General features: G+C 40.2%; 1 protein-coding gene and 1 long non-coding RNA gene across 8 annotated transcripts in view; both read left to right on the top strand.

Annotated features, from left to right (window-relative positions):
• The window catches only part of LOC134226114 (uncharacterized), a 78,122-nt gene extending 66,237 nt beyond the window's left edge, over nt 1-11,885 (top strand). For all 7 annotated transcript variants that reach the window (XM_062706673.1, XM_062706675.1, XM_062706677.1 and 4 more), the window contains one exon: nt 3,832-11,885. In XM_062706673.1, the coding sequence (XP_062562657.1) occupies nt 4,563-9,449 (4,887 nt within the window). In that variant the 5' untranslated portion in view covers nt 3,832-4,562 and the 3' untranslated portion in view covers nt 9,450-11,885. The remainder of the gene's footprint in view (nt 1-3,831) is intronic.
• Nucleotides 11,886-16,542: 4,657 nt separating this feature from the next.
• On the top strand, nt 16,543-17,837 carry LOC134223258 (uncharacterized). The gene is made up of 3 exons (XR_009982498.1): nt 16,543-16,659; nt 16,754-16,892; nt 16,976-17,837. It is a non-coding gene; the product is annotated as an uncharacterized LOC134223258 (long non-coding RNA).
• Nucleotides 17,838-22,523: the final 4,686 nt, after the last annotated feature.

The raw sequence follows: 22,523 nt of genomic DNA, 5'->3' as shown, positions 1-22,523 counted from the left end.
AACAAAAAGAGGTGCGGCAATCGGTTCTGCTGTTCTGCACAATAGTAACGATTGACGTCAAAAACGCGTATAACAGTGCCAACAGTGCCCTGGCTATTTGTGTAGAATCCTTAATAGCTACTTCCAGAACCGGATTTTGGTCTACGAAACGAATTCGGGGCAAAAGTCGATTAGGGTTACAACGGGTGTTTCGCAAGGCTCCATACTCGGCTTAAGGACATAGTTGGAGGAGTGCCACGATGGCAGTCAATATGGCACCGGACCTTCCACGGGTCAACCCCACACCTCCCGCACTTCTCTCCCACCAACATTCGAATGCATCGAACAGCATCCAACAAAAGTTTAATATTCAAATTACTAACCTGTTCACAGCATTTTTATTCACTTCCCGTGATAATGAACATGTTTCTTCAAAGAGTCCTATGAATTTCGGCTCGAATTTTATCGTAAATCAGCAGTTTCGTGCCAATTTAATAGCCGTTTACGATTCGGTGGGCTTATCTCTGCACATCACTTCTTTTCAAAGGGCATAGAAAAATCAAGTTTTTACTCACTTCTCCGCACATGAGCAGCCCGAAATGTTGATAGAATGCAAATTAAACATCACTTTTTGAAATCAGTCACTCGTTTGAACCGAAAACCTAATATAAACTGCTATTTTTGCCCGAAAAAACGATTAAAAACTGACCGCGGAGCGAATGTAAACACCGGCAGCGGCAGCAGCAAACTAATACATAGGGTGGTTCAAAAAATGATTTTGCTCCGCCGCGCTCAGTCGATTATGATTCATAATTTGGGTGTCATCCGATGGTTTGGGTTGGTTTGAATAGAGGCTTACCGTGCACAGGTCGTTTCAGGTTTGTATGACAGTTGATATGGCGAGGTTGAATTTTACATTATTTTGATTGTGGCACTCCGTCATTGGGCGCTGGCGAGGGGGGAGACCATATGACTGGATGAAATATTCAAGAGCTTTAATTCCATAGACAATGCACATTGAATGGTGATTTCAATGGTTGGGAGTCGATTTTAATCGAGGTTGCGAATCTTTAGCATGATAATTAGACTTATTTTTTGCGTTACATTATCATTGGATCTTTCCTGCGGTGCGATTTTCGTTCAGTGAAGTCTCCGGAATGTTGCTTTAAACTATGTGGATTCTATTTTCGCACGCGTTTGGAGGGAAGTCGCTGTAGCCAGTGTAATGAAAAGTTTAGTTCCTCATATGTACTAGTTTTCATACAAACTTGAACCGGCTAGTGTTCAACCAGTTTTTGTTCAAGTCGGTTTTAAAAGGACACTCGGAGCATGAGACGGAATCGAGTGAGCGTGTTGGAGCTGGGTTGGTTTTTGAACCACCCTACTAATATTCTTAATTTTTTTTTTTAAATACGACACCAATACTTCTGTAGTATATGGCAGTTTTCATTGTACCAATACTTTCAAAGCTTTGTTTTGGTACTCAACCCACCTTCACCTTAATGCTGTGGAACGTTATGCATAACGGGGTGCTAAAGCTGAAGTTGCCCAACGGCGTGAAGATCTACGGATTCGCGAATGATGTCGTTCTAACGATAAACGGAGTGTCGCTGCAGGAGGTAGGAATGATGGTAGCGGAGACGACCAAAGCAGTTGAAAACTGGATGAATGGAGTCAAGCTGCCGCTTGTGCACCACAAAACAGAAGTGATGCTGGTAAGCAACTGCCGAATCGTCCAGTGAATGCAGATGATCGTCGGAGAGCACGACATACCGTCTGTGCGGGCTTTGAGACATCTAGGAGTGATGATCGACGACCGGTTCAATTTCTGCGAAAAGGTGGCTTAAATGGCCACTGCGCTTGCAAGTAGTATTGGGTAAAAATCAAATTCTTAAATCTCATCCACGATTTAAATCAAGCGCGAGTCAAACCCAACCAGACTCATGGCCCAGATAATCATGATTCTACCAACACTGATTGCAGGATCTCGAGTGCTACCAACGGAGAGGTACCAGAAATATGAAGTAGACGGTGAGACTGGACTCTATGGTGAAGTGGTAGCAGGAGTGGGACAATGCAGATAATGGAAGGTAGACGGTATTATCGCCGAAATATTAATTAATTTGCGTGATGAGCCAACGTTACATCCTAGACTAACATTACCTTCCGTGACCTAATTTGAGTACGCGTTTAGCTTCGTGTATCCACAAATATCGCAGGAAGAAACACCAGCATTGCAAACCATTCCATCAATTGATCTTAAAAGCAAAGGAACTGATACAATGATAAGATGTTGATCTCAGTAGTTATCTATGCGCAATGTACAATGTTCGAGGAACATTTTTTTTCACAGCTTTTGTTGTTGCATCACCTCGCAACGTGAACAGAACCCAGAGCACTCTTCGATTACGGATAATCTTATATATAAAAATGAAATGGTCTGTGTTCGTATCCGCATAACTCGAAAACGGCTGGATGGATTTTTTTCATTTCTTCAGCAGAAACATTCGTTATAGTTTCCGACGGGTTTATATGATATTTCCCAATGCGAAAATTACGAGTAAAATTGAGCAAACCATGAAAAACTAAAATTCTGATTCCTATGCGAATTTTGCATGGGCAGTTCGAAACGCACATTCTTGCCTACTATGCAGGACAACGTCTGCCGGGTCAACTAGTATCTTTACAAAAGCAAAAATCATATCCCATGCTTGATGCTCAAATGATATTGCAATGCCTGGTTTTACACTGCATTGATAAAACTATGTTGAGATTTTGAATGTATTTTGTGTAGGGGAACTGTTCCGTTTGCCATCTCACTGAACATATATTCATCTCATCGCAAAACAAAGAAATACAGCACCAATCTCGTCGCTTCTTTTTGCTAACAAGCGTGCTCACTGGCGAAAAAAATCACAGAAATAAGAAACAAACCAAATTCCTTTTCATTGCTTTATTTTTGATGGGATGGAAATAGTAGCTATGGGATGAAGTGTCGAACCGTTCCCCTACAAATCAATCAATCAAACTTGCTCCTATTTTAAAACAAAATGCGTTAGCTTGTGCACGCAAAGAAAAGCGTTCATGAATTCGTGAACTAACGAGTTCACGGTGTATTTTTTCGGGAACAACAGTAACGGATTCGGGAATACAGTCACGTTTTCTGGAACGTTCTGGTAAACGTGACTGGTGTTCCCGAATCCACGAATTAAATCACGGTGTATTTTTGCTGGTTCACGAATTCGGGATCCCTTTTTTTTGCGTGTAAAATTTAATCTCATTCAATCGACTATCGAGTGTTTATTTATATGTATTTCCACTTGCTTTTTATGTGACGTTTATTTTTCAATACATTAGGTGTGTGAAAATGTTTTGCTAGGGTCTTAAAAACTGCAATTTGACCAAAGGTAAAGGTATTTTGAATCTTCAAATATTTGAAGCATGCAAATAATTTGAACATTCAATCAACATAACTGTTATTTGAATAGAAATCAAATGAAATGGGCTGTTTTGCTTGTAAATTGTGAACGAAAATAAACTGCACAATCATATGTATATGATTGTGATGGCAAGGATCCGGTTTAATCAGGTCGTGCTAATAATAGATTGAATAGCCCAACTCAATTCTCCGAAGTCCGTTTTCAATTGCTTCATTTCAAATAAATTTCATAAACAATTCAGCGTGACAATCAATCATGCTGAATAAAGTTGAGATCACTTTTTTCAAAACGATAACATCATTTCTCGAACGAGTTTCCCCAGCATCAATCCGTTCCATTTCACTAATTTGCCCACAGTTAACACAAGATTACTTATTCTCCGTCTGTTTTCTCTCCGTTTCTTTTCTTCCAGATAAAATAACCTCCCTGCCGCAATCAAGTTGAGGTCACACCGCGACTGATCACCATCCAATTTATACGACTCGTCATCACCCGGACCCGGTCAGTGGAGGCGGGGCGTGTTCTCATTAATCCCTCACATCCAGCCGATCGCGCGCTGAACAAAACGGCAGCATTCCAAGGGCGGTGGAAACGGAGGCGACCGTGAAAAAGACGAACGAGGTGCAGAGAGATTAATCTTCGCTTCGTCGAGGTGAAGGCATTAAATTAATTAACGGGGGACCTCCTTGATCGCGTGCGCGCTTCTTCTTTGGGGTGTGTCCCACCGCTGCCCTGATGAGGTCGATCGACACCTAGAGATACCCCAAACCCATTGAACCCGTTGTCGTAAAAGCGCAAACGGAGAGGCTTCGACATGAAGCGGAGACCCCCTAAACAACAACAGCCCGACAAGTCACGACCGGTCGTCCGTGAGATGCTCGCACTGATGCTGCGCGATCGTGCCATGAGTAGCTGAATGCGGAGCGCGCGCCGAACGACTACGAAGAGAATAGAGTGCTTTTCTCTTCAATATCTGTGATTAAGGCCACAACAAACACACTACACATTCCGACACCTCGCGATTTATCTGGCTAAGGCAAGAGACTAGAGAGTGGAGAGAAGGGAGCAAACAATTATATTTAAGGATAAGCATTTAAATTAAGCGAACACGAACGTAAGGGATTGATTAATAAATCGAAAAAAATGTCTCAAAGTAACAACTATGTTTGCAAATACGCCGGTGAATTCTGCAAGTTGGTCGTCGAGGGCGATCTTGCCAAGATCAAGTCCAAATTTAAGGACTTTGTCTTGGACTATCAGACGCCGGAGGATCTCAATACTCCTTTACACCTTTCGATCATCGCTCAACAGAACCGCAACGATATCATCCAATTTTTAATCGAATCAGGTGCGGATTGTGACTTGCGGAATTCTATGAACCTAACCGCGTCTGAGTTGGCGATCAATCTCAACTTTCTGGATGTGACCAAATTTATGTTGGCCATCGAGTTCCGCAATCTTTCTGATTATCGATGTTTCTATCGACTAATCCGGCGGGGCTCAGTACCGCTGCTGCAGTTATATCTGGAGCTGAAGAGTTTCGACGTGCATCAACAGATCCACTATGTATCGAGCGTGTGGCACGAACTATATGTGAAGAATGTTCAGATATCGAAGAATATGGAGAACTTCCTCGAATATCAATTGCTCAACTACAGCTATGCATATCATCATCCACCGAATCAGAAACCGGATCGACTGAAGTTTGACAAAGAGCACGAAAACCGCATCGATCTGATCGTGGAGTACACAAAGTACCTCGTCGATCACTACACCACCGACAATCTCAACGACTTCGACGACAAGTTCCTACTAGCAATCAAAATTATCTACGACAATCTATTCTTCATCAAAGACAAACACGAGTTCGCTCATCTACCGATGCTTGAAATCGAACGATGTCTTGCAATCTTCCTAGCCATCTTCAAGAAGACACCGGACTACGAGATCTACAAACTGATCATCAACAAAAGGCAGCTTTTGGACTTCCTGTCAGCTATCTGTGATGAACTGGACAAGATCAAGAAAGATCTGCTGGACAAGGAGAACCGCAGTCAGCAAAAATGGACCAACGATCTTTATCTTCATCTGATCAATTGCATTCGGGACGCCGCACCTGCCAAGTCTACCAAAGCAATCAACTCGCTCTGGAAAAAGAAATGTCCACTGAAGAAAAAGCTGATCTACTACGTCAAGTCACGACTGAAAACTAACTCCGACCTTAACTCAATCCAAGCCCGGCTGGTCAACAATCTCTCCAAAAGCGAGCTCGAAGTCATTCGAGTGGAAATGAAAACCAGGGAGTTTCTCAATCTCACCCGGACCATTTCGCGCAAAAACTACATAGTGTTCAGGCGACTCCGCAAAACGTCCGACCACCTGACCCAGCTATACGCTATCAAGAAGATCCTCCGTTATCTGGATGGAATCGCGCGAGTGCAACTTCCGCAATATCAAGTGTCAGGAATCCTTGCGATCAAACGAACCCTTCAAATTTTGTCGCAAGTCACCAAAAGTACAAAATACAGTCCCCGTATTCAGCGCAAGCTGGAATACGTAGTCAACAAAATCCTGCCCCTCAATCTGGACATCGATTTGAAGGATTTCTACAGCCCCAACGTTACCCTCTATAAGATGTGTTCGGACAAGCTGGAAAATCGGTTGATGCCGTTCGCTGAAGTACAATGCAGTTTGAAATCCGTACGGCGATATTTTTCGTACATCTTTGACCTGAAAATCCTGGAAGCGTACAAATGTTACCTGGGAAACGTTTACCAATTGAAGGATCGGGTTCAGGTCAAGTCGTACAATCAGTACGTGGGTGAAGCCAATCGACTGTACTTCGAAAATCACACTCTGGACGATCTTTTCTTCGAGTTAGAGGACTGCATACGGGTTGTGGAAGATCTACAGGACACGTTCAATCAGCAGCATGATGATAAAATTAGCGATCTGCTGAGGTGTGTTCACAGATCCCTCGCACATCGCTACGAATCGCTGCTTAAGGACAGCAAAGAACTTCTCGCCACAATCAGTTTGAATTTCAATACGAGTTTACTGCTGGGATCGTCCAATCAGGACATGGCTAAAGTCAAGCGGATTGTCCGGTCATTTCTTGATGAAAAATACCCCAAATACGACATCAGCTCCGACTGTCAGCTGGTGAGTGTTCATTACGTGCTGCAGGAGATGCTACATCTCTTCACCAACTATGTCTACCAGTACCAGATGGACGAACGGGTGGTGAAAAATTTCATCACCATGATCTGCTCTCTCAATGTGGAACGTTACTTTGCGATCGATCACTTTTTACCTCCCAGAGGGAAGGAGTACGAAAGTCTCATCCACCAGAACTATACCAACGAAATGTTGAAAAAGTTCAACCTACAGAATCTCAGCTCGATAGAGTTTGCCGTACTACACGAACAGCTGGCCATCAACTACTACGACAATTGTTTCAACCTGGACAAAAAGTACGCGGTATTGACCATGTTCATGAAAACGACCAACCGACAAATCAATGACGCCATCATTAAGCGCAACAAACGAATGGATCGAGAGGAGTTTCAGTCTTATCTGGAGAATAAACTGAAGCAAATCGGCCAGTTTCTGCCATGCAGTGATTTCAATGAAGTCACGCAGTTCATAAACGAGGCCGCCCCCCACGTAGAGTTCGCACTGGAGTTCTGCCTGCTAGAGATATGTGAGATCTTAACCGATCTGAATGTATTCCAAGACAATTCCTACGTACTAAAGCTTCAATCATCGATCATAAGTGGGCGGAATTTGAGGGAATATCTGCTGCAAGACCCGCTGGTGTTCGATATGCTCACGTTAACGCACAGCACCAAGGTGAAAGTCTTCCTGAACGGTTTGATCTTCAAGAGCAATGACTTCAAGTTGTACCAACTGCCAAACAATCTGAAGGTTAACGTAAGCGATCTGGCAACGATCAACGAGAACCTTATCAACAGCTACAAGATGAAATGGAGTTGGGTTGAACAGCAGGAACGGTTGTTCAAGTCGGTGGAAAACATTGACCTAAAGCTGCTACAAGCGCTGACGCCGGACTACGCGGACATTCGAGGCATGAGGCTGGGTTCCCTACAGGAAGGAGCACCCCTTGCTGAATACGAGATTGTGGACTATACTATCAAGAACAACCTGAAGGCCATGATCGACTTCCTGGCGGAGGACGTACAAGCCATTTCATTTGAAAAGCAGCAGTTCTTCCAGTATTTGTTGGTTAGAAGCTTCGGGTCGATGTTTGTGGACGCTCACGTGAATCTGACCGGACAGTACGAACGGCAAGCGACAATACTGTACATGGCACTGTATTTCAGAGCGTACGAAGTGTTTTTGGAGAATGTGAAGAAGTTTGAAATGAGTATCAACTTGGCTAAGATCGCCAAGTATATAAATCATGAGTTCATAGATAAGATCTCGAAGCAGATGAAAGACATCGGTTGGAGCTGTCAGGACGAGAATGGGGTAACGATTTTGGACCAATGCATCCAGAAGGGGGACGTACAGGCGGTGAAGAAGTTGATCAAGCTGAACGTGGATGTGAATCAGTGCAATGGGGATAGCATGACGGCGTTGCATAGAGCGTGTAGTTTGGGCATGAGTGACGTTGTGAGGTTGTTGATCAAGCAGAATGCCCAAATTGGGGCCGTGAATGAGGCGGATTATTTGCCCTTGAGTTATGCGGTTCAGTACGGGGAAAATGATCTTATTCCGATGCTGATAAGTGAAGAATTGGATCTCGGAACGGAGCGGATAGGGTTGATACGAAGAGCGATAAAGTATGGGAATTTAGACGCATTGAAGTTCCTGCTGGATATTCGACAAATTGGATTGAATTGCAGGTTAGATCAGGAAGGAAACACGTTGATTCATTTTTGTGCGATCTACGATCAAGTGGAAATATTGAAATACTTGATCGCGAATCATTCGAAATACGTTCAAGAGACTTTGAATAGGCAGAATTGTTGTTTGAAGACAGCGTTACACGTTGGTGTGAACGATAAACGATATGGAGTAGTGGAACTATTGTTGCAACTGAAGGCTGCAGTGACCGTGACGGATCAGAGTGGATTGAACGTGGTAGAATGGATCATAGAGGAAAACAGTCTGAAGATGCTGAAGTTGTTCGTAAAGTACAATTTTGGGCAACAACGAAGCTCCATCACTCAGCTTCCGTTGACGATCGCCATTGAAAATCGGAATATCAGGATGTTGAAGTTTTTGAACAAGATCGGGTTCAGTTTGGGTACGGAGCCCTTGTGTCTGATCAAAGCAGTATATGCGCAGTCGGTTGAACTAGTGAAGTATTTGGTGGAAAGTAATAAGCCTTGTTTAAACTTTAGAGATCCGTATGACAGTACTGCGTTGCACGTCGCCATTGCAATTGGGTGTAATGAGATCGCTGCATATCTGATAGAAAGTGGCGCGGAGATCAACGGCGTAACAAAGTTTGGCGATACGCCGCTACATGTGGCAGCTAAACATAGCAACATCATCGCCGCACGAATGTTGATTTTGAAGTATGCCACGATCGACGAGCGGAATTCTTCCGGGATGACACCACTGGTGCAAGCGATGTATTCGCGTAATTTGGACATTATGAAACTGTTGATAGGAGCTGGAGCAAACATTGAACTGTTAAAAATTCATCTGGCTGAAATCGAGCAGATGTCAAAAATACCAACGATTCACATGTTTGCAGACAACTATGGACTGCTGGAGTTTATGATACTGCAACTGCAATATGATCCGAATGTACGGGACGGACGCAATCAACAGAATCTGCTACACAAAGCATGCTACAGCAACAACTTGCAAATCGTCCAGTTTCTGGTGGATTGGTGTCGCGTGCAAACAGAACAGCAGGACTCCAATGGCCGGACCCCGCTGACTATTGCCAACGAGTGCAAAAGCTTAGACGTAGCAGAATTCTTGCGCGGCAAGAAACGGAAAAAGTCGCAGATAACTCCTCAGCGGTACTTTGATCCGACAGGGATGATGTGAGATCCGATGCCAGCAGTATTTCCTTTCCTAGTAGGTCACTATTCATTTCCTTAGTTCGCAAGTTCTGTTGAGGGGTTGACGACTTTCGTACCGAAAGGAGGCAGGAGATCTAAGCCTCTAAAAGACAACTTTGCAATGGATAGTGTTTTAGCTGTCGAATTGATCACCGGTTGTTCAGCACTGTGTGCTGCTCCGGAATTCGGAACAGCGTAACCCGTACGGAAGTCATCAATGGACGGCAAACGAACTTGAAAAACTAAACCGACATGCACATCGACCTCGGGTTGTCCCTCTGGAGCTAGATTCACTCGGCTTTGATTGAAAGTTCCTCCTTTTCAGTAAAGTTGTCGCAAAGATAACGAAGATCCGCAGACTGAATTCAAATTCAAACTATTTCTTACACCGTTTTACTCAAATATAGTGAAATTCTCAACCATGCTTTGCGATAATTTTACCATCTCTTAGCATTACTGGAATCTGAGACGAATCCAGCTGCAGGAAGGGGGAACTCGTGAGCGGAATCAGACCGTCGGTCGGCTTACTTCTTGCAGTATTCAGGCAAACCTCCGTTCGTTCTAGTCAGTATGGGATATGTATGTGAGAGTGCCATTCGTTTCCCAAGCGGTGACCGCTCCCACCAGGGCGTCATCTTCTGTGAGCAAAAACCTACAAGTACCAGCGAACGTTTGCCGTTGTCTGTTCATATAATTAGAAAAAAAAACACATTTTCGGGAAATACTTTAGGAACAGAGTGTACACTACTCAATCTTGTAAATTGTAATCTCAAGACGAAATTTTTCAACCATTATTTTGGATTATATTGAAAGGAAAAACTGGTATGATCAGAGAAACTAGCGACATGAGAAAAATGTGAATATTAGTAAACTGAAGATAAAATTATAGATTATTATCAGTGTAATATGAATATATCTCGCACATAAAAAATAAATCAGTTTTCTATAAAAACCAGAGCATATAATAGTTTCAAAACGTGATTTACTGTGTAAAATTGTGTGAATTGAAGCATTAAATAATAATGATCAATGAATGAAAGATCAGTTTATATGAACAATAAACATTAGGTCTGAATTGCTTTCCGCGTAACTAGTAGCTATAGTAGTGACAGGAAGTTTATTTTCGCTGTAATGTAAGATTAAGAGCAACAAACAAGGTAGCATTACAGTCACACGAATATTAAGTAATAGAAACACGGGACAGAAAAACTTTTTATCGTACCTTTAAGTAACGAAACCTCGCATATATTTTCGTTCCGGTGATTGGCACTGCTATTCGGTTCCGATTCTTACGAGTCCAATCTTCTGCCGAGTTGAATTCACTACATCAAATAAAAATAAACCTCGCATCACAACTCTGGCGAAGTGAATGATTCCAATCCAAGTGCCGAAACGTTGATCGCAGACACCGAGAACGAAAAACAAAAAAACTATGAAGTATATATAATTTAATAGGTAGACACTTGTTATGCATGCACCAAATTTAATATAATATATTAAATTACAATGCATCATAATGTAACCATGGCATACAAAAACAATAACATCAATCATTAATCATCTTTGAATCAAAATTCTCCAGTATCAGCATCAAAATTGACAAACATCAAACATAGCATACAATCAATTGCCGTTAAAAAAACTCGCATAAATAATTTGCTTAGATTGTAAGAAGACTGACAGACATCAAGTTAGCGATTGACAAGAGACATAAATAAACATTTCGGTCCGTCAAAAATTAATCCAAATAAAAAAAAATCAAGGCCAACTTAGAAGAAAATGTACAACTAAAACTATCTTTATACATAAATATATGAAAGCTAAAATCACAGTCATGCAGGTGTCTCTGTTTAATGTCTAACGTTTAAAACAGAATATATATATATACTGAAAACAATAATTGATAAAGATAAAATTCCGCCAGGAGGCGCCACTGAGCTCGAGCTGTCTCTCAAAACGTTGTTGCAAGGTGATGCCCCTCAACTCGTCGAATGAAGTAGAACGACACTGCCTTATTATGGGCGAGTGAGGCGATCATCTTAGGCAAATCATATACTTTTACTTCACTAATTCTTTTTCTTAAATTAGAACATACAACAATGGGAACATCTGAGCTACGGTGGCGACACCTCCAGGCAAGCCAAAAAAATCAGAAAACGCACAACTACATTCCAAAAGACGAACAAAACCTTCGGTTTGATAACACATTCCCTGTCTATTTTTTAAGGAATAGCAAAAAAGTATACGTTTTCCAGTTCAAAAATGCACACAAGATAATTACGAATCGGATTTATTTGATTGCAATAAAAACTCAAAACCAGTGCGCGGTCGTTGCGACGCAACGTGCATCGGCCTCTTTTTATACTCTTCTTATCTTACTCTTTTGTTGATGAATAAAATTGATCGAAATTTGGAAAAAAAAGGCGCTCACTCAATTCTCACTCGTTATCCGAAATTCCTCCCTCCGTACGTAATATGCAAAGCGAAATAACCTAATGTATTACAATTTGAGATATGCGATTGACAGCCCGTACCTATAATGAGGCGATTAATATGCACAAATGATAGCCGCTATGGCCGCTAGCTGTAAGACAGCAACGGCCAGTGGATCGATCGACCGCACAAATCTTCATGTGCCATTTTCCCAGACTCGGCCGTACTATTGAACACAAGCATTGAATATTAAACATTAAACTACCGGAGCAGCAATCCACCGAATGGCAATTATCATTCTGCCGGTGGTAATTAGATTGGAAACTTTCATGTCTCGTGTGTCACCTCAACTGTGTTCACATAAATATAGACGCCTATGGGTGATGTGATATGGGCAAACAGACGGAAAGCCTTTCGCGGTAGATGGTCCCGGATCTTGTGGAATACAGACTTAATTGATTTTTTTGTCTGTTGGACCAAAAAGCTAGCATTCTGAGAAAAAAATATGTAAGCTCTTTTAGTGGAATGTCGTGAACTGTCATAAGACTAGTTTAGTACTTTCCATTTTATTCCACCATGTTTTGTAATCTTTGCAGATACGTATTTCGACTTCAACTGTGAGGCCGTCTTCAGTGTCCCGCACCTGACTCGACTTACGAATAGTCAAGTCAAGTCAAATACGACACACTGAAGACGGCCTCACAGTTGAGGTTGAAATACGTATCTGTTAATTTTACAAAACGTGGTGGAAAGTACTAAACTCGTCTTATGACAGTTAACATTTTTGAATAAGATGATATTTTGATCAGTGGTCAGGCGGGTCTCGTACACTGGCGGAGTTGAGATAGGGTACGTTACGCACCAAATCAAATATTTTCCCTGCAATTTAATTATAATCGCAAAAACTGCTCTGAAAAAAAAAACTGATTTTCCTAGAATTTCTTAGGCTTATTTCCGAAATAATTAATGTATGCCAAATCTTCCAGGGCTTTGGAAATTCGTTCGAGACTTCATTCTGGAATTTTTGCGGGGATTTCTTCGATAAATTCTTTTGAAAATCCTTCAGAAATTCCCTCCCCTCGGATATGTGATCTTGATGTGATGGGTGAGCTTACGCCAAAGACATATCCTGTCGTGGTGGTATAACATGTTGAAATTTTTTTAGTGCCATTTCACATATCTGGCATTGACACACTGATTTTACGCATGTGCATGTGATCCAACGGACATCGTGTCTTTTAGCCTTGAATGGTAGTGTACTGCCGTAATCTGAAGAAGTGACGTATGCGCCATTTTACAACATACATGTGTAATAATTGGGTAAGTATGGCCTGAGCTATGCTGAGACTCCCTGAATCAATGGCCTCAGTGTCGGTCATTCTCCTTCCTTCTTGTTCGAGCCCCAAACAGGGTGGGGAGAACACTAGGGCGGGCTGTTTCATCTTTGTACAAAAACTGCGACGGGAGGTCGGGCTTATCAATAGGTTGGCAAGGCCCAAATTCAAGAGTTCAAAACACGACCGCACTTCAGAGCTACAAATCATTTATTAGCTTAAAATAATATAATTTTTTCTTGGCACAGCCACTGTAGCTACCGATCGAGTGTACGGGTGAAAGTGAACTGAATTCGTCCATGGCTCTTCGGTGGCTTGCGCTTCGTTTGGTTAAGAAAAACTAACAGTACTCTGCCGTCTCTGTTGTCTTCTTCTTCTTCTTTCTGTTTGGGTGGTGCTTTCTTTTGTGCACCACCCACCTAACTGGACCGGCATCGCAGGCCATATGTCCACCTATTTCTATTTATACTCCAATGGATTTTACAATCATCCCGGATAGAAATTAACATTAACTTGTATGACATAACTCATTGAAATACAATAGATTGTGTGGTAAACAATACAAACTATTGTACGCTTATTGTAAAATTTTCGCGGTTGTAAAAGATCTTTATTGTACTTACATTGAAAGTACAATAGATTTAAATGTTACCCATACATTCTATTATATTTTTATTGTTCGCTTTTGTTTAGTATTGCTCATCTAAAAACTGAACAAATTATAAAAGCATTCTGTCTGGATGATCAGGAAATCAGTCCTTAAAAAAATAATATAATTTTGGAATATTTCATTGATTTATCATATTGATGAAATTACAATTGAAAACAATAAAATAACAATAGCTTTGCTTATCAAATGAAACAAAAAATTATCCCGTTTCTCAAGTATTTATTTTTATATTGCAGGTCTAGAAATGTTATGTAATAAAAATTTGAATTAAAAAATTAAAGGGAACCAAAACTCTTTTGCTAATCATTTCACTCGGAGAATGGATGGATTCATTTGAGCGTGTACAGTTTTGTTTATAATTAGTAGAAAGGCAAAAAATAATGAAACTTTATGGTGCGAGGCGGCAATGTCCCAGTGGGGAATGTAATGCCAAGGAAGAAGAAGAAGAAGAAGATGGTGCAAGTAGTGTCCTTTTCATTACTGTTTCTGGTGCTGGGCAAGCGGTAGTTTACTGGCTTCTGAATCGAGGTACTTTAAGTGTTATACAACAAAAGTTCAATGTACAGTCGCGGTTCGCTGCTTGGGTCACAACCTGGACCCAACTAACGAATTCTGTTTTTTAGTTAGTTGGGTCAACCATTGACGAATACATAGACGGAGTGGTGGCCATTTTTTCGGGCACCACTATATACCCCTGGGGAGTGACGGATTACAATTATTACAATCACTCGACCATTGAGAAGCCCCTCAATTCAAATCACGTCAGTTTGACAACAGTTGTCATTTCCATTTTTGTGTACACTGTGCCACCAAAGTACTCTTTAATGGGTAAAAAAGTACCCATTATGAAGTTAAATAGTTCAACTCATTAAAACAGTAAACGTCGTTTACTCATTAATGAGTAAACCGTTCGTACGTCAGATTGACGAGTGATTTTTACCCACTATTGAACAACAGCTTTCCTGGAAAATGTGTAAAATTTACCCCTTATTGTTTTTAGGAACAGCTACAAGAATTAAATACGAGTTAAATATTCCATCAGTCGAATAGTAAAAGCAATTATTTTTGGGGAATATAATCGTAATGTTTATTAAAAGTATAAACGGCATTATAATATACATGAACTATAACATGTGTACACACATGTATTGTTTTTGCACTGATGGATTGGGATCTCACTCATCTTTCCCAACTGTATATGATCACTAAGGCGGTTCCAAAAATTATACCAAACAGGCTTCTTTTTATCACCGGATCCAACGGTTTACGGGTGTGCGGTATAGATACGGACTTTATCATTCATCGCGGAACCAATCCTGTGTGACCCCAACATTTGGAATCCGGAGGCGGAATCCCATCCTCTCCGGTGACCATCGCCGTTAGCTGCAATACCAAATGATTTAATTTCCTTAAATAACGTAAAAAACTGAATTGAGCAAAAATAAAACTTACATTTAATCCACACGAAATCTCGTACAGCTCGCTCAGCTTCTCCGCTTTTCCTCTCGATTGTTTTTCACAAAAATACTCAAGTAGATTTTCACCCATTAATGGGTAAAATCTTTTTATTCCCAAATGAGGTAAAAGTACACATTATCAAAAATTTCAAAGTACTCATTATTTTGACAGCTCCATATCTCATGAAAAAATGGGTCTTTTCAACTCTTTAATGGGTATTGCCGAGTTTACAGTGTACACTGTGCCACCAAAGTACTCTTTAATGGGTAAAAAAATACCCATTATGAAGTTAAATAGTTCAACTCATTAAAAGAGTAAACAGCGTTTACTCATTATTGAGTAAAAGGCCTATACGTCAAATCTAGGAGTAAATTTTACTCATTATTCAATACGCCAGGCTGCCGAAAATGGGTATTTTTTACTCTTGTTCATCTACAAAAAATTATTTATATTTTCAATTAAGTATTATGTAATATTAAAACAAGCGACTCATTTACATAGGGTACATTGAATAATTCTTTATTTAAGCAAAAATTTTAATAGTAGTGAAGATATGGTTACCGAGCTCCGAGTCCCACACTATCTTATTTGTTTACATTTTTTTTGCCTTATGCCGGATCGCGTACCATATTGCATATAGATCCCAGAATATTCCCATAGATATTCCAGAAAGTGGTGGTCAGTGCGAAGGCTATTCCCGTCGTCATTCGATTGCTATAGTATATGGAAAATAATCAGTTAGATTAGAAAAGCATTAACTGAGAGTATCAAAATTACCTTGAAAAATTCATCCTCCGGATGTTGAATCACCGGGAGCCGGATGACTATAAACAAATGAGCACCGCACAGGTTCTCCAGATTTGGCACCTGTTTACTCTTTTAATGAGTTGAACTACACTGACAAAAATCCAATCATATCCATTATGTGTGGCACACATAAATTTTGACTATAGCATTTCCCACATAACGGCTATGTGAATTCGCATAGCATATATGTGGAATCACACATAACCCTTATTAACTAATAACCTTTATGTGGATTTTCCTATAGTGGGTGGTAATTTACGCACACATAAAATTTATTTGTAAATTTCTTTAGATTTTTGCCAATAAAAATGTGTGGATTTTTATTAGTGTATTTAACTTCATAATGGGTACTTTTTCACCCATTAGAGAGTACTTTGGTGGTACAGTGTAGATCGCATCTAAGTGCATAATCAAAACAAGTATTTTTATTTACGCCCAGAGACAGATTTATTAATAATTTGTTGTCTAAATTTCAATCAAGTGCATTATGATACGTAAGTAGTTCTAAAGAAAATAAATGGGCTATTCAAAATAGATTATATATTTACCTACGCTCGAATTTATATTTCTTTGTTTTCCTATACATAGTTTGATTCTTCCTATGATCATCAACAAGAATTCCATCAAGGAGTCCAGATCCGTAATATTTCAGAACTAGGATTATAGAACCAAAAAAATATAGTGCTCCGGGATTTCACTCAACTCCGGGATTCATTCGGATTGATCGGTGAGTATTTTTTCCGGAAGTAATACGCGCAAGACTCTGGATTTATTTTAAAGCATGGCTGTATTTTTTTATTTGTATTGCAGTTGGATTTTCCGTTCAAATCTCCATCCGATGCGAATTACTTTCGGAGTCATCAAGTGAACGGAAGTGATCCTGGTATGGAGCCGTAATTATATTTGCGTTGGATTGAATGATCAACGGCACCGGGCGGAAACGGATCGCTTGATGATGTTGCTACCTGAAGAATAAAATTCCGCACCGAAATCAAAGTTGCCATCGTTAAGGCGTCTATTGATGGTTCGTTGATATTCGTGGCCTCAAGAGTGTAGCCGATTCCAGGGCCGATTCACTATGGACAAAAGATACTTTAGTTACCAGATAAAGATTGTCGCTGTCGTCGCTGTCCGGAACATCTTTTGCTGGCTAAATGTCAAAGAAGAAAAATCCATACGTTTTTATAGCTTGGTACCCAACATGCTACGGACAGCAGAATAAAGGGAACCGAAGCGGCAATCTTTATCTGGTAACCAAAATATCTTTTCTATGGACCAATTTTGTTATAGCCGCAAGGCCTTGGCGGCATTTGTGTGTCGGAAGCAGGAACTGACAAGTGACGTTGGAAAGCAAAACAGTAACCTTGTTGGCAGCTATATGAACTAATTGTTGAGTGCCACCGGGCCGTCGATTTTTTAGTGCTTAAGAAGTCTGAGATCTTTAAGATCTAACGTTAACGATTGTAGATTCAATATGTTTTCTATGCAATGTAGTGAGAATATAAATTGGTATTTATGACCATATATGGCATATAAGATAGTTAAGGAATAGCGCCAATGGGCGAATTAATGATGATCCCAGTCTAACCAATGACATTAAACTATAACTGAAATGTAAATCATACATTATTATATTGTTGTAATAAAAACAAATAAAATATGTCCAATTAAAGCCCCTTTTTTCAAAACAAAATAAATGTAAGATTATCTTAATTTGGATTGTAAAGATTCTCCCGATAAAATTAGTAAAAAATCACCCAAATATGGGTGAAATTTACCATTATATTTTCCTTGTAAAAGTAAATCAAGCAGCAACCAACCAACCCATCATCCAAATAACTAACCAATCAATCAACTTGTTTATTGGCTGGTTGCTTGATTGGTTGATCGGTAGCTTGCTTGATTGGTTGGTTGATTAGTTGGTTGGTTGATTGTTGATTGGTTGCTTGATGAGTTGATTAGTTGGTTCGTTGCGCTTGATTGCTTGCTAGGATTGGTAGCTTGCCTTTTTTTTAAATCTTTATTAAGGTGTTTTTGAATTGTTGGTTATTTGGTTGATTGGTTGGTTATTTGATTGATAGGTTGCTTGACTGGTTGATTGATTGGTTACTTGATTAGTTGGTCGGCTGGTTAGTTGATTAGTTGTTTTGTTGGTTGCTTGGATGGCTAATTGGCTGGTTGCTTGATTGATTGATTAGTTGGTTGGTTGCTTGATTGGTAGCATGCTTGAATGGACGGTCGTTTGATTGATTAGTTATTTGGTTGATGGGTTGCTGCTTGATTTGTTAGTTTGTAGAATGGTTGGTTGCTTAATTGGTTGGGTATTTGGTTGATTAGTTGGTTGGTTGATTGGTAGCTTGCTTGAATGGTTGATTGCTGGGTTAGTTGGTTGATGATTGCTTCATTGTTGATTGATTGGCTGATTGTTAGTTGGTTGCTTAATTGATTGGTTATTTGGTTGATTGGTTGGTTGATGTTGTTTTGTTGGTTGATTGATTGCTTGGTTGAATGGTTGATTATTTGGTTGCTTGATTGGTTGATCGGCTGGTTAGTTGATTAGTTTTGTTGGTTGCTTGAATGAATGATTGGTTGGTTAACTGGTAGCTTGCTTGAATGGTTGGACGCTGGATTGGTTATTTGGTTGCTTGATTGGTTGGTCGGCTGGTAAGTTAAATTAGTTTTTTTGTTGATTGCTTGATTGGTTGTTTAATAGCTTGCTTGGTTAGTTGTTTAATAGCATGCTTGATTGATTTGTTAGTTGGTTGAATGGTTGGTTGCTTGATTGGTGGGTTGGTTGATTGGTTAGTTGCTCGATTAATTAATTGATTGGTTAGTTCATTGGTACACTCAGAAATAAATTTATACTAAATAGTTTAAAAGTCATTCTAAATGGCTGTTCGCCTGGTTGACCCCACACGTTTTCAATCCAACAATACGGAGATAGTACAACTTTGAAAAAATCGTTCTGTAGTATAAGTAAGCTTTATGACTGTTCAGATTACTTTGGAATTGAAGATGGTTTCAAGGTTATGTTAGATTGTTTTTATTTTTTATAACAATTAAAAAAACAGAATGAAAGTATTTATGGTATAGTATAATTTCGGTTTTTGTTATAATCTTTATTTAAAAAAAACATGCGATAGAAATACTAATGTTGTGCGATCGATCATGGAGCACCCTGGAAGTACAGAATCGGGACCTAGTACTCGCTGAACCGGAGCTGGAAGTGTGCGGCTGGTGGTAATCCTGTGCTTGAGTGTCTTCCAAATAGGACGGTAGAGCTGGACGTGCTGGAACACACAGAATAGATGCATGCGGCTGGTTTTGACCCTATCTTCAACTGGCTGGTTTTGACCTTTGGCTTTCACCGACAATTATTCATTTAGTACCAAATAAATACGAGTTGTAGATCATTTTTGGGCGAGACTTTTTTGCTTTGAGCTATTCGATCTGAAAAAAATATGAATAATTATTGATTATAAAAAATCCTCCAAAAATTATGCAGGCTTACCAAAATAACATTCGCACGCCAATACAAGTGGGTAGATTCTTCCGATCGGATCATCCGCGGCGGTAAACATCTTTAATTGTGATTATCTCGCGTTGTCGCAACATCTCAGGAATGATAGGGAAATTCAATTGTTTCCAAACGTGATACTCGTGTGCGTGGCAAAGATTCAAAACGGGGAACAACATGGCCAGAATTCCACAGTCATCATCAATGAGGAAAAGTTGCAGTTCTGTTTAGAAATTGGCCCAAAGAACGGTCGTAAACCGGGTGCAACTTTCTTAATGCGGGTAGTAAAAAGGGGATGAACTCGCGGCGGAACCGAAACCGAAACGACGACGCAAGGCGAGGGAGAAAAACAAACAGACAAACTGTCAAAACGTCGAGAGGGGTAAGTCAGCGCTCGTAAAATATTTATATAATGTAATCCGTCACCCACGAGGGGTATTTTCTTTAAAATGAAGAAGAAGACATGGTGCCTGATTTTCTGATGGCTTTGTACCGGACATTTCGGTCTATGTATTCGTCAATGGGTCAACTGACACCAATTTGAACTCGTGGATTCCAATTTGAACATCACAAATGATGTCCATAATGACGTCAAAACCCATTTTCGGCATTTGCATTGAATTTTGATGTATGAATGCTTTTAAGTTGGGCCATGGTCCAACCAGCGGAGGCCAAAATGATTAAAAGCCAACCAGCGAATCACGACTGTAATGCACGCAGTGGTTCATCCCGATCAACAAAAAAAAAGTGTTATCATCATAACACCTGATGATCGCCAAAGCAATTTGAAACATTTTTGGTAACTTGTTCCTTTTCAGAAATCAAGCTTATGATAAAATATTGCTGCTCGCTGCCTTCACTGATTCAAGACCGTTCAGTAGCTATCATTGGGCAATCACACAAACGGGAGGTAATTTTTTTCTTTTCTTCTCGACGTACACTTTCTAATAAAACTGATATTCTTTTATAATTTACATTTTTCACAGGTTTATATTTATATTCAACTTCGATCCACCTGTGCAAGGAAAATAAGCCATTGGAGATAAATCGAATCCCCTTCTCTAGTAGCAGCAGTTACGGCGTATTTAACGAGTATAGCGGACTGCGTCATTGTCGACTTTCAGCGTTTATGCACCCGTGTCAAAGTAACAGCATAGCAAGTTAGAATGAGTAAAAATTAAGTCTGAACTTAATTAAAATTAAATTGGAAATAAAATAATTTGAAAAACAATTAATTGTATTGTATTTTTGTTGTAATATTGGAGTATAATGTATTCTAAATCCTGTTGTTTTTCTACTGTAAAACAATAGAAAAAGTAATTCAAAACATTTAGAACACAATGTTTTCTATTGTTTTGTCGCTCAAAATCATCCCATTGAAGAACCGTAAAATCAATTGTTTTGCTCCGACTTTTGTATGGAAAATTTTCGATTTTTTTATTGTAAAGATACATAACAACCCCCCTTTTTTATTGTAAAAGTCTCATTTACCATTTATTTTATCGTGGAAAACCATTATTTTTCATGTGATTTTATTGTTTAAATTCCATTATATTCAATCGTGAAAATTATGTTTTGAATGGTGGTGTAACAATAAAATGTATGATATTTTAATGATATTTTTTATCCGGGATGCTCTTCTTTATCGGCTGTATTGTATTTTTTTAATTGTCGTACAATTATAATTCGTTTGTTTTTATGTCCGTAGACTTTTGCATTCGTTTAAAGTCATATAGACTAGCACCTCTTTAATATTTAAAGGGTGTGGAGGGGGTGGGAATCACTGGCGGAGCCAGCCATTTGTTTTTTGGTGGGGTACCTCTAAGCGCAAGAACAATAGCCTTCGAGAACAATGGTGTGATTGCATCGCGTGGTGCCCCACCTCTGCCTCCACCAGTGGTGGGAATCGAACCCATGACCATCTGATTTAGAGTCAGACGTGTAGACAACTACTCTACGGACCCCCCCGTCTCTGCTGTCATCGTCGTTGAAAGAAACATAAACGTGTAGCTTGCAGATGGGGTGTTGGTAGTCGTGTGGACGAATTAAGTTTAAGTGGCGTCGCTTCCGAAGGGGTCGGAACATACTCCCCCGGTTGAGGGTACTCAAGGCTCATCATGATTCGTTGGATCCGGAACACATTGTCGTCAATGGGTAGTACCGATACATTGTTTATGGGACGACGAAAAGTGGCTCCTACGGTAAATACGTCGACAACTCGGACTAAGCCATCGCCGCCAGGGTAAAGGAGGATGATTCCGATCGTGTGTTACCGACGATAACAATTGTGACCAATTTTCATTATATTTTGCACAGTACGGTACTTACTAACCGAATGCTAATATGAAAATATACTGTGAGACTATGCATGCAGTAGCCCGAAGATGGAATAACAAGCTCATTAAGCGGTTATTCCACCTTAAGTGTGTATCGATTAACATTCGACGAATCACCCCTGGACGGGCGAATAAAGAGATGTCATCACGAATTCCGGTTGGAGGGGAAAATGGAGAAAGAGGAAAGGAAAAAAAGGCCGACTGGACGGGGAGTTGAAAGGAGACCTCGAAAGCAAACGGACGTGTTATTTCCACGACAAGAAAAAGGAAAAAAAACCGGAACGTGTGTCTCTGGTCTCGTGTCGCAAAATCGGAGTGTCTCGGGTGGTGAATCCGGAAAAGAGGTCGTAGGACCAGGAATCGTAGGGACCGAAGGTATAAGCGGTCGGTTCCGGGAAAACAAGTGTAGAACCGTGCTCTAGCTGTGACAAGGGGACGGTCACTCCACGTGGAAGGTACCCGAAGTTGTTTCCGTGGATGAGGAGCCCAGAAAACGTCGATATTT

Source organism: Armigeres subalbatus, chromosome 3, assembly GCF_024139115.2.
Source record: "Armigeres subalbatus isolate Guangzhou_Male chromosome 3, GZ_Asu_2, whole genome shotgun sequence".
NCBI lineage: Eukaryota > Metazoa > Arthropoda > Insecta > Diptera > Culicidae > Armigeres > Armigeres subalbatus.
The sequence above is the reverse complement of the archived record's forward strand: the minus strand, read 5'-3'. Positions and strand labels throughout refer to the sequence as shown.